This window comes from Patagioenas fasciata, chromosome Z, assembly GCF_037038585.1.
Source record: "Patagioenas fasciata isolate bPatFas1 chromosome Z, bPatFas1.hap1, whole genome shotgun sequence".
Classification (NCBI taxonomy): domain Eukaryota; kingdom Metazoa; phylum Chordata; class Aves; order Columbiformes; family Columbidae; genus Patagioenas; species Patagioenas fasciata.
Genome location: NC_092560.1, coordinates 11,574,372 through 11,587,809, shown reverse-complemented (window position 1 = coordinate 11,587,809; position 13,438 = coordinate 11,574,372). Strand labels below are relative to the sequence as shown.

The window sequence follows — 13,438 nt, the reverse complement described above, 5'->3', positions numbered from 1 at the left end:
GATCTTAGATTTTCATTGCAAAACTGGAAAACTACAATAAAACTTCAGTGGAACAAAGTTTGCATAACATTTAATAAATTCCCTCATGTTTGATTTTCACACCTTCATTGAAGCTTTCTGAAAGCACTTTCATCCAAGTGACCTTTGATTCTTATGAACAGTAGCAAAAGGGATCTGACCTGAGGATTGACTGCCAAGGTCTCACAAATACCTAATGCCTAAATATGTCCTGTTTTGTCCTTTACTGTTAAAAATCGTACAGCAGCCACCGAGTAACATGAATGTGCCAACTGTGGTGGTACAGGCACATATTTCCTTTCAACAGCCTGTCACCTTTCAGTCTTGTATCTCGTTCCCCTTTCTCACCATGGTAAGAAAGAGTATGATGAACTCATCCATGGTCCAAGATGTACAGGTCCACTCCATTTCTTCCCTGAGGAAGGCTCATCCCAGGCAGCTCTGTCCTGGGAGATGGGGCAGGTAACCATTTCCCTCACTGCAGGGCACCTGCTGCTTGACTTGCACGAGTTTTGGTGCCAAAAGGAAAGGCACTTCCAGAAGACTAGTGCTGACTAGAGCCTCTGTCCTGCACTATTCCCATTGAAGCTGAATGTTTACACACTGTTTTGTTTTCAAGGCTAGCTTAGCCATTTGTTCAGGGTGCTGGGGCCTTGGCAAGAGAAGAAAATTTTGTAAATAAAAGAACTTACATTTATTGCTTGCAATAACTAACCTATTTGAAGTTTGATACATACATACAAACACAGAGACACATAAACATGTGGTTTTTTCAGAAATAAAAGTCCACTGATCTGATGCTTTTCCATCATGCAAACACTTTCATCCATGTTCTTGGAAAGTAACAAAAATATTTTCAGCCTATCTGTTTCCTTGTGTTTGGTCTGAGCTTTTGTATCCAGCAGCACTGACTATTAGTGCCAACACAGCTTTGGGAAAGTGAAATAGTTGCTGCTATTAACGTTGCTGCAGAAACCTCAGTGAATGAAGCACCTGAGCGCTCTGGCCTCACCAGCAGAGCGTTTTTGATCAGTATTTTCCTTTTTGGTCGATGTTCTGAAAAAAACACTGTGTCTCAGAGATGGGATAGCTTTTAGAAAGGTGTGTTGAGCTTCTGAAAGTGGGGATTGGAGTGAGAAACAATCTGGTTTTCATATGACCTTAGAACATAGAGAGAGAGAGAAATTTTAAAGATCATTGAGAGAAAAAGGCATGTGATCTTCATGGCCCTGCATGAACAGCTTCCTTTCCCACATTTGATTTTCAGGCATGGCGTCACTGATGGAGAAGGAATTAGGAGAAAGGTGATCTGACTTGGAAATAACATCCATGGAAATTTAGTACTCCATCCTGCAACAAGGTCAGGGCCAGAGGATTAGGACCCCTTTCATGCAAAGTTTCCAAGCACATTACAGACACCCATGCAACAAGTGTGGCAATGCTCCTTTTAAATATTATGCAGCATCCGACTCCTTTGTAAATCCATAAACAGAGGAACAGACCATTGCACTGTCTGAAGCTGAAAAGCAAGCTCCTTGCATTTCTTGCAGCAGAAACCATCTCCAAACTCAAGTGTGTGAATCTGCAAGAGCAACCCCCAGGTGTTCCTATCATTCCCTAAGGAATACAGACTCCTATATAATTACAGCAACTCATCCTCTTCCATTTTGCATGTTTCCAGATATCTCCTTTATCAGGAAGGAAAGCACTGATAATTTTGGCAGGAGATGATGGAGAGGGCTGGGGCTGCTCCCTACCTGATGGGAATGCTGTTGCGTGTCCATGTAATCTCTGGCTCAGGGTACGACTCCACTACGCAGACAAACTTGGCGACATCCTCTACCAGTGCATCCACAGTTTCCAGAGGCGTGCTGATCAAGGGAGCTGTGTGAAGAAAGAGAAAATGAGAAAACCTCACGGTGCCTCCTGAAGAGAGGCACAAATTCTGGACAGACCCCTTATGTGGAGGCAGCTGTGTCCTTGGAGGGTCACTCCATGGCTTTTTCCCCAGTACAGAGGTGTTTTGTACACCCTCCATGTGTTCACTGTAATACAGGTACCTCTGCATTTGTAGCTCCAGCCTTCTGTTGTTTGTTGCAGGTTTTGCATTTTCCCTTGTGCTCTCTTTAGGGTGCAAAAGAGGGTGGCCCAAGCATGGGGCAGATCCAACAAGCCCAGTGTGTGCCTTGTTTCTAACCCTCCTCTCCCACAAGGTGCACGGCAGTGGATGCCATACAGCAAGTACAAAGGTGAGGTTGTCCTCCTGCAATGGGGGTGGCATTGCGTGGGCTGGGAGTGCAAGGAACAGCACACAAATCAAAGCCAAGCTGACCTGCCCCTGGAGTGGGCACAATGCCTCCTTGTTAATGCATAGTGCATGAGATTTGGGCTTCTTCATCATTAATATTGCGTTTGTTCCACTTGACTATTTCTCCTTTTTAAAACAGTCCTGTTATACAGAACTACATTTTACAAAACCAGGCTCATAAAGGCCTTCCAGGTCTTCCAGATTTGTGGTGTGAACTGCACACATCCTCTTTTCATCACCTTTTCTAGCAAAGCAGCACCAGGGTTAGAAGTCTCATAGCTGTGTCTGATGTTTATTATCACAGACCTGTTATCATGCATTATTTGAACATATATTTAGAAACATTTTGGAAACATTTTCCATCACCCTGGTGAGAGTCTTGAAGCACAGCTGGAAGGGATCAAAGGCTCCATCTAGCAAACCGCTTTCCCTGTGCATGGTATACATTGCAGCCATTGCCTCCAAAGACACTTGAATGACTTCTCATCTATGGCTGCGAGGGATACTCATCCAGTATTTGTTGTACTGGATTTCATTGACAGCTGTGCTGAGATGAACTAGTTTCATACCATGTTCCTGACATACCACCTCGAAAACGTTCAGCAGACACGGGAATCTTCCTGTTCCTCGCTGACTGCAGCAGTATCTGGTTCACTGTGCGTCTTTTCACAGGACAGTCCTGCACACGCAGTATCTTCTGGCCTTCCTCAGTACAATTAGATTTAAATTTAGGCAAAAAAATACACTACATCAATTTTACACCTCCCTCAATGAAAAAGAGGGAAAGGCAAAATACAAGATGCTCCCATTTAAGTGTCTTGGAATAATAGAAAGCTTTTACCTCAATGCTTTTTCGGTTTACATGAGAGTAAAGATTAGAATGTCATTAGAGTTCAGCTGCAATGAAGCTAGAGAAAGAGAGGATCAGCTTCCACTATCACACTTATGTAAAAGTTCTAATGTTTTTGTAATGTCATTAGAACAAATCTACCTTAGTAATATTTCTAAATTCTGTGACTTCAGATTTCATAAGCAGTAATGACTATACTTATATAAAAAGATACTAAAACTACAACCAAGGTAGAACTACAGATTTTATTAACTAAATATAAGTTAAAAAACATCTGTGTCAGATTCGTTGTTTAAGATCACTGCTTCAAATTGTATCAAGCTTCAATTTATTGAGTCATTTCAGGTCACACTAAATAGAAGTAACCATCCACATTGCACCCCAGACAAATCCCAGGCCAGTGGAATCAAGTGGAAAATTTTCATAAAGCCTAAATTTCTCTGCTACTCAAGGTTGTCTTAGGAGAATAACTGCCACGAATGGCTACCCTGCCTACTTCAAAGGGAACGATGCTATTTCATTACAGAGTTTGTTGGGTTTTGATGGCTTTAAGTTTGGCTGAAATGGAATTTTACAATCCAATTTTACACAGTATGTTTTTATTGCTGTTGTCCACATGCCTTGATCTCTGGAAGGATGCTTTTTTAACCCTGAGAAATGTAAATTTTTATGGTTACCACAATTCAAAGCAACCAGTTTTATAACTGTGTTGTCACGATAAGCATGGCCGTTCTCATGAAGGATAAAGTTAGATTTGTATCAAGAGCCAGTATGCATAATGACAGTATTTTATTCTTTGGGCAAACAAGGGCTGTCAGTTTAATATATTGATAAATTCACTAGAAACAGTTAAGTACTTTCACGGTATCTCTTTAATTCAACATGTGACAAAAGTATCCTTAGCAATATTGCCCACATGGGGTCTGATCTGGCATCTTCTGAAAACCAGCACACAGTTCTTAGGCCAGAATCAATCCTCATACTTGTACAAGATACTGTCCAAATCGATAGCACTTTACCTATAGTAAAAGCAGACTGGGAACTTTTGGGGTTTTTTTTACAGCTGCCTTCCGAAGTTCTACATCCTCAAAAAGCAAGAAAAGCAATGTGTCACTTTCCCATATGCTCTTTTTTACCTTTCCAATATTAAAACCGAGCGCTAGGCCAGCAGGAAAGTGAGGGCATCACTCCTGTAGGCGGGTGTGGGGACAGAGGGAGGGAGTCTGGAGGACACGAGGTGTCTGCAGGGGACAGCAAGCGCTGGCAGGTGCCGCCATTTTGTTGTGAGGTAGTGAGAGAGCCCCAAAATGGCTGAGATGTTGCCTGCTTCTAAAAGCCATCCAAAAAGCCCAGGTGTTGGTGTTAGACAGTGTTTCCTCAGGAAAGCGATCAAAACTTCTGCTGCCTTCGTTACCAGAATTGAACATGGGGAAAATAAAATCCAAAAGATGTACAGACATATCTATCGGCATATAGAAGTGGCCCCAGACCTTTCTGTGCACATCAACTGGGGCTCTCTGACATTGTTTTAGGTAGCTCTGTGGCTTTAAATAACACTGCAAATCAATTAATTTGTATATCTGTAAAGCCACACAGGTGCCATTTCTCTGGGTGTCAGCTGTGGTTTCCTGAAACAGCAGAATGACCCAGGGCTGGTCATGGGCCCCGTCAGAAAGCCAAATCCTCTTCTATCCCCAGCCCACCAGAAGCTCCCAAGTTGCTTGGCTTTGGTTTTGGATTCACACTTTTGAAACAAGACAAGCTAGGCAAATAAAGCCAAGTGGAAAATGGAGTTAGTGTCCCCTGCAGTATTGCAGAGACCTGCAGACACTGCAGTTCCTCCAGTCAAAAACCACTCAATTGTGTTTCCAGCTAATGCTGCAAAATGTCTACAGGGCATCTCTGGGCTACAGTCATGTTTCAGCCTCTCTCAGGAAACTCGGCAATTCTGACACCTGTGACATTTTAGGAAAGGATGCGTATCTCTTCACTGCATGATGCCACCAGGAAAAAAATCAATCCCCTTTCTGTTTCTTGTCTCTCCAATCCTGTCTTACCACAGCTTTCAAAAAGACCAACATTCATCAAGTCATTTTAATGCCTTAGCAAAATAATAGTTTTTATTTCAGAAGTTTTTAGTAAAGAAGACACTGTGGTTTTTTTTCATTTTGAGGCCAACCTGACCAACAATTGTGCGAGCACAGCCCTGCAAGAGCATCAGTGTTGGCATAAGAGGTGACTACTGGCATCCTCCTTTAGATTTTTTGGTTTTGTTCTGTTTTGTTTTCCTGAAGCTGCAAAGTTTCTGATATGCTCTGAATGGCTCCTGACAATCATAGTGCAGCAAAACCTTTTGTCCACAGCTTTACGAGACAGCATGTCCAGAAGACCACTTTTGTGCTTTGTACCTCAAAGGCTTTTCTAAATAGATTTTTTTTCAGTTCTCATGTTTGTGCCTGTGTCTGTGTACATGTGTGCACACAAGAGAGGAAGGTATAATAACTTCCACATTACATGCAATAAAAACCATGCATATTTGTATTTATATACATACGCTCTGTAAAAACATCATAGCTATTTACTTCTTCTTTGATCTTTATATACTTATAAGCATACACAGGCATGCAGAACACCACAAATCTTGGATTCTGCAGCAATGGGTGCTACCAGGCATTAAAACCTGTAAGCTTCCTTTGACATGAGAAATGTCCATCCCACCCAGGCTAAACCCAAACATTTCCCCTGCCCATTACAACAGGACTCTGTGCTCTCACTAGACAAAGAATCTTCAATCCCAGGCACAAATATGAGATTATTCTCACTTTTATCTTCCTAAAAGCAGTGACTGCTGAAGGCAGCACACTTCTGCACGTGGCGGGATCACTACTGCACCACCCACCCCACCATTACCAGAGACACCTTCCCCTTTGCAAAACCTCTCTCAGCAAGCAGCAGAAAAAGCCCCTTCTGGCAAACCTTTTGGGAGAGTCTCGGCCACACTGAGGGCTGCCAGGGTGAGGACATGGACCAAGGCCACCTTCAGCAGGTCGTTCATGTTTGATCCAGAAGGCACCCGGCTCCTTCAGACGAGGTGTGTGGAGCTCCCGGCCAGCTCCATTTCGAAGGGCGGTGTGTGAGCAGAGCTTCTCTGCTAATGACGGAGTGGGGTCTGTGGGATCTAAGTATAATCAGGAATTCTACCACCCGGCAGTGGTGACGGACGTGGCCAGGTGGTGCGTATCCACTTCGGTCAGTGTGAAAGTGTGGACCTCATGAAACAAGAGAAAGCAAATCCCCTCTGAATTCCTTCTAAGCAAACAGAGAGGAGCACAATGACCAAATGTTTTTCCAGGGCAGTACCCGACCCCAGCATTGCAAAGTCACAAGGCCTTTATTTCAACACTGTGTAAGTGCAGTAGCGGAAAATATGCTTGCCATTGGATTTTCCTTCAGCTTAGTCCTCCTCCTTTTCATTTTTTCTCCTTTCTCTCTTGCTCACACACACTCCCTCTGTCTTATCATAACTTTTCATGATTGGCTGCAACATGCCACGATAGCATTTCTTTTCTTACCAGATGTATTTGCTGAAGGAGGAGAGGTTGGCATTGGGGACTGAAAGTGCCCCTCTTTGTCAAATAGATTGTCAGTGTTTGAGAACCACTGCAGCACACCAGAAAAAAAAGAGCACCCCAAAACAGTCTATATCCACAGCAGGAGTGATGTTTATACTCTGGGAGAAAAGGGTCGTTTCATTTCAACATCAGCAGCAGCCCAGGGGACTTGGGCACTGCTGTAGGGAAATTAAACTGTTGGGTACTGACATTATTAATCTCTCAGAAATATCTTATTATCCACCAGGTCTCTTCCTAAATCAAGACACTGAAAATCAGACCTTGTTTTCTAGGAAGCTTTAGAGGAGCATCAGACTTGAGGTGGTCTCCTGAGTAACTCAGTCTTGCCCCATCCTAGCACAGCACTCCACATCATCCTTTTCAAAAGTGTCGAGTCATTTGTACACTCTGTTTTTCTAGCATAAATATTTATTATTATATATGAAGAGCATTTGCAATCAGTCTCACCACTGTGGAAAGGCTGATGTGGGGGCAACATCTGTATATGCAGAAAAGAAAAAGATAAATAATCAGGCTGGGGAGAATCTCATTGATGATGATCCCCTGGAACATGACTCCAGATACTTTTCATCATGTTATCAGCAGAGCAGATGTGAGCTTTGCACTAAAAGGCACAGTTTGAGAAAAGAGAATGTGTAGTCATAACATATTACAGTAAAAAGCGCTTTGAGATCTCGGGAATTTCCCTTACTTGCTGAACCCTCTCAGTTTCAATCACTTCTTACGAGTCATCTCTGCAATGAACATATGTAGTTTGGCAGAGCTTCCTCTGACAGGGAAATGGAGTAAAGCTGGCCAGAGCTATGTGTGTGTGAATCCCAATGGTTTGGCATGGTGTGATAAAGGCAATGTCACGTTAGGGACATGCAATAGCTGGTTGGGAGCAAAGATCCCTAGACAAGTGCTCCTCTGAAGATGAATAAAAGCAAACGTGTTCTTCCAAGAACTCTGGAGCTAGTAACAACAACAAAGCAAAGCAACAAGACAACAATGAAACAACAATAATCCAACCAGGGAACAGAGAAAGCCTGACTTATGGCTGAACTTACAAATATTTCATTTGAGTTTTTTTAAGTCAAATCACGTTAAACTAATCTGCTTCATAGAAATGGAACTTGGTCTTCTAGGGTAAAATTCTCTCCATGGAGGGACTTACCAAAGACCTCTACATCACTGGATTCCTGTCTGGGTTGTTATGAGGACTTTGAAACTGTACCACCCAGTACAAATATAAAAAAATTATGTTTCCCTTTTACTTGCAAGTTGCAGCACTTAGAAATGACACTGATATCTATGGCTGCTAAATGTTAATAATGTCTTTGCATTTTTAGAATCGCCACACTACTCGGAACATTCCATTTGCTCTGATTTATAATTTTTTATAAATGGCCACAGTGAGCTACGCTACTCTAAACTGATAGGATGTAAATTTACATTATGAATAGGAGTAGAGAGGATACATGTGCATAAGCTGGAGTTATTTTGTTCTCCAACTATACATGTCACACAATGAACAAACAATATATATGGGAAACTGGTGATCATCTGTGTCCGTCACAGAAAGATGCATCTGTGTAGCGTGAAATCAGTGAAATGAAATAATGGTGACACCGATTTTTCTTTGATTCCAAGCATTTTCCAGGCTTACCTTGTAAAATATTTGTTTAATTTTTACACCCAGTAGTTATGAATTTGCTCGTTGTTGCCTGTTGAGGGTTTTTTCCTAACAAAGCTGAGATACTTAGTTTACAGCTAATTAGTTTACAGCTAATACACACTGTTAGGATGCTTAGTTTACAGCTAATTGCTTTTTACAGCTGTTGTTATTGGTAGTCATGCCCCAAGGCTTCTGCACAGATGAAGTCTCAGAAACCTACACAAGTAACAAAGAGAAGCAGTCTCTGGCTTTCCTGAGTTGCAGGAGAAGCTTTGTTCCCACAAAGATTTATGGACAAGCTTAACTCTCTGCACTGCAAACACCTCCACAGAAGTTAGTCCATTAAATTCAGTACACAAAGACAAGATGTGCTGGATATCATTTTTCCCTTTGCAAATTGTTGTCAGAATGACTTTTAATAAATATAGTATTTTTAATAAATGCATAAATGTGAAGAAAGTCAGAATTTTTGAGAGCTTGCTGAACGGTTCAAGTAATTGTCTTTCAGTTAATGAATTGCTTGGTACCTTCCCACATTAATGAGAGGAAATTCACTCTTCACTGTTCGCAGGACAGGACAATTATGATCTTTTTCCACTGTACACCTCTTCTCTCTGTCCTTCTTTCAAGTGCTCTGCTGGTGGCTGACAGTTTTACATGCTAATGCAAAATTATTAGATCACTGGATGCTTTGAAAGCTGCCTTTGTCCTCTCATCACCATCTGAGATGTCTTCTCTCTAGGTAGTCCCAGATATTTATCCAAGTAGACAGGTTAGGGCAAGTATTTCTAGCAGAAAGTATCCAGCCAGGGAACAAACTCCTACTATGGAGGCAGCCAACAAAGGTGCTTTGGCAATGGCCCCAGTCACCCAGCACCTGGTGATTCACATGGAAATATCCAAGTCAGCAGTAACCCAGCCTGACCAGTGTCCATTTTAATGCAATGTTGTGCATGTTGGTGCTGGCAACATACCTGAGTAAATATAGAGCCCACTGGTCTTCAACTTCGCTGCTGCCAGTCCTGCAGTCAACCTTTTGAGTGCAACACAGATGTAGCATGAGACCTGATATGGGGCCTCAAACAAAAGGCCAGGCTATTTTTACTTGCTTTTCAGCAGCAAGAAGAATGTCTAAAAATTCCTAGGGAACTACTATTCAACTCAATTCACATATGTAATGATCAAGCCAGAAAAAGAGTAAGCCCTAACCTGCCACAAGGGAGCAGATGAGTACAGACACAAAAGTCAGGTGGGTCTCCAAACCTCAGACTCCCATGTCGCAGCTCCAAGCCTCTTCCAGTCAGCACAGAGACCAGAAGGACATATACTGTCTGGTCTTTCCCTAAGATGCATGGGCGCACGTGCCCATGCCCTAACCCTGTGCCTGGTGCGCCTTTGCTGCTTCCCTCCTCAAGGCTGCTGACCCCTGGGACACAGGCATCCTCACAAAATATTTGACAGCAAAACCCATCCGGCCACGTGGGCCTGCATGCCTGCTTCCCTACACATAAAACAATCAAGGTCGCGTTGCCAAAGAGTTGTGGGCACACCAGTTCTCCCAGTCCACCCTGCCCACACTGTCAGCAGCACCTAAATGCAGCATACGCTCCTGCATGTATGGCATGGAGAGGGTACGTCTGACAATGCATGGTGGCATTTGAGGAAGTAGTAAACGTCATTTTAGCTCTTTTGTTACATATTGCCACTTCTTTACAACGATCCTGAGTGGAAACAGATGTTACAGCCACCGGCTCCAGGGGATTTAACCCAACCTGCAACACACATATGGCTGTCATGGTATAGTTGCTCCTCTCAGTAACAGCAATGTAACATGTGAGAGAATAAGCTACACTGCTGCTGTTCTTTTCCATTCACTTGTGGGGTTTTTTTTGTTTGAGGTTTAAGTTCTTTTTAATTGTCAAAATGAAGGAAATACTTTTGTCTAAAGTTCTTTAAGAAACACAGGCCCATCCCGAAGCCCCACTTACTCTGTTTAAGTTACAGGCACACTTGCCTTGGCCTCTGCCCTCAGCCATCTGGACCAATCTCTGATCTTCTACTAGTATTTCAACACTAACTAAGCTCTGATGCCTGAACCTAAAATGGTCGCCTTTTCTTCTCTTGAAATTTTGTGGGTATTGGGAAACTTATGATTCACATTAATATCTTGCTACTGTCTTACCACAAATTTGCCTGTAATTTTTCAGCTCACGGGATCTTCCAGTACTAAGGTCAATCTCATGTGCTGTTCTATGTTTTGTGGTGGGGCAAAATGTTATGTTATGGTGTTATGAAGTGCCCCCAATTTCACCTCACTGCCCACCGTAGCCAGCCCCACACTGTAACATGGGGAAAGGTCCTACCCTCGATAATCCTCTCCTCTCTGTAAGGATAATGCTGTTGCTGTGCTGAGCTGGGGGCAGGCAGAGATGCCCATATTTCCCCAAAGAGGGATGCCACTGGCCAGCACACCCCTTGTTTCTCTGTCTCTGATTTCAGTCCTTCATTTTCTGTCTGCCGTCAGAGGAGCACAGCATGTGAGGCCAGGGTAGCTGCAGGCACACGAAAACTGCTGTCCATCACATAAGTGCCACAAGCCAGCAAGTGCAAAATGAGTCCTAAAACAATTGTAGCAGAGCCCTGAGTGAAACATCCAGGAAAAAAAGGTAAAGGAAGGACTTGGTGTGGATTTCCAGGCCATAAGGACCACATGAAGGAGAACATCTCCCTGCAGAATCGCTTCTTACAGAAGGGAGGAGATGCTTCAGTACAGTAACGTGCTAGTGTGCTAGGGAAATAACAATTTCAATCCCAGAATACTGGACCTTGTAAAATCTCCCTCTCACCAAGAAGTAAATTCAACCTCAGCTTGATCCAATGGTAATAATAGCAGCTACTGCATGAACACAGGCACTACAAAATAGAATCTGGCTATTTTGTACTAGAACTCTCATGAATATTATTTGAATTGTTGCCAGTACCTCTTTAAAACAATCAAAACTTAAACCAAGGAGAAGTACAATGACATAGATCTATGAGCTGTGATGCCTCATATCAGACTGAAAAATGTTTGATTTAAAATTTTTAGCTGTCATTATTTGTTGTTGTTGATTGCTCTTCTAGAGTGTGGATGAGCAAAAGCCAAGAAGCAGGAGTTTATAGGCATGCCACAAGAAAACAATCGGTTCATTTTCAAACACTGGATTTGAATGGAAGATTTTGGCCCTGTACACAGTGTAGAAATTAGCTTTCCTAAGTGATGTATATTCATAGGCCTGTAAATACCTTTCTCACCTATCACTATGGCATCTCTGAAACGCCACAGCATCCCTCTGGAGCCAAACGGGATCTGGGAGGTGTTACGACACAAGGGTGTGATATAAGGAAACACTCATGTATCAAAAGGACCTGCACCCATGCAATAGCATGTCTGACAGCGGAACAGGACACCCGAAACGGAGCTGCCGTGTCCTGCCAGCTGATGGCGGGTTGCCACGACCGGTTGCAGGAGATGCGCAACACACGAGTCCCAGAGGTATCTGATCCCCTTTCATTTCACTGAACCATGTGCAGGGTCCTGCAACATACAAAACAGCTCCACAAGCTTTTGCTGAACAAGATAGCTATTTTCTGTTGCTGTGACAGGAAGAATAACTTTGCAGCATGTGTAGCCCAGGAGTAACTGGTGACATTTTTAGACACTGTACCATATGTCGAAAAACATTTTGGGGGGTTTCAGCTTTATGCATCAAAAACGAGGAATGAAATTCTGCTCTGTGTTAACCCCAGGCAACCCCACTGACGTCAGTGGAGTGTAACTGAGAGCAGAAGGTTGCCTGTGATCTTTATTTCTTAAGAGTTCACCTGCTGCTCATTTGAAGCCATAATCCTTGGTGACATCCCAGTCATTTCCACGAGAGAGACGCTTGCACTGCAGAAATCAGGTCCCAGTGTGAACTTCACTCAGTGTGGCATTATTTGCCATAGTGTATTGGACCATCCCAATATCTACCTGCAAGAGCAGTCTCGTTGGCTGCACTGGTGATGACCCACCTCAAATCCTGTGTTCAGCTTTGGGTCCCTCACTACAGAAAAGACACTGAGGTGCTGGAGAGAGTTCAGAGAAGGGCAACGAAGCTGGTGAGGGGTCTGGAGAACAAGTCTGATGAGGAGGGGCTGAGGGAGATGGGAGGGTTTAGCCTGGAGAAAAGGAGGCTGAGGGGAGACCTTATCATTGTCTGCAACTGCCTGAAAGGAGGGTGGAGCATGGAGGGTGTTGGTCTCTTCTCCCAAATAGCAAGTGATAAGATGGGAGGAAATGGCCTTAAGTCATACCAGGGAAAGTTTACATTGAATATCAGCAAAAAATTCTTCATGGAAAGAGTTGCCAGGCATTGGAACAGGCTGCCTAGGGCAGTGGTGGAGTCACCATCCCTGGAGGTGTTTAAAAGACATATAGATGAGGTTCTTAGTGACATGGTTTAGTGCTAGATTTAGGTTATGGTTGGACTCCATGATCTTAAGGGTCTCTTCCAACCAAAATAATTCTGTGATTATTTGGAAGCACAACAACTAGTATGTCAATATGTGTGGATATATGTCCTTAGTCAGATGGTGGGTCTTTAGCTGAAAGACACATCCAACACAATCAGCACTGTTGCAGTAGGACAAGAGGTAATGGTTTTATATTGAAGGAGGGGAGATTCAGGCTGGACATGAGAAAGAAATTTTTTATAATGAGGGTGGTAAAATACTGGAACAGGTTGTCCAGAGAGGTGGTGGATGCCCCATCTCTGGAGACATCCCAGGCCAGGCTGGACGGGGCTCTGAGCAACCTGATCTGAGTGAAGATGTCCCTGGTCATGGCAGGGGGTTTGGACTGGATGAGCTTTGAAGGTCCCTTTCAACCCAAACTATTCTATGATTTAATAGTAAACACTGCAATAGTGATATGCACCCAGATGACTGATGTG

General features: G+C 43.2%; 1 protein-coding gene across 1 annotated transcript in view; it reads right to left on the bottom strand.

Annotated features, from left to right (window-relative positions):
- MUSK (muscle associated receptor tyrosine kinase) overlaps positions 1-6,319 on the bottom strand; it is a 56,948-nt gene extending 50,629 nt beyond the window's left edge. The window contains exons 1-2 of the mRNA XM_065861552.2: positions 6,153-6,319; positions 1,776-1,902 (exon numbers count right to left, since the gene is read on the bottom strand). Coding sequence (XP_065717624.1) covers positions 1,776-1,902; positions 6,153-6,231 — 206 coding nt within the window. The 5' untranslated portion in view covers positions 6,232-6,319. The remainder of the gene's footprint in view (positions 1-1,775; positions 1,903-6,152) is intronic.
- Between the last annotated feature and the right edge of the window lie 7,119 nt (positions 6,320-13,438).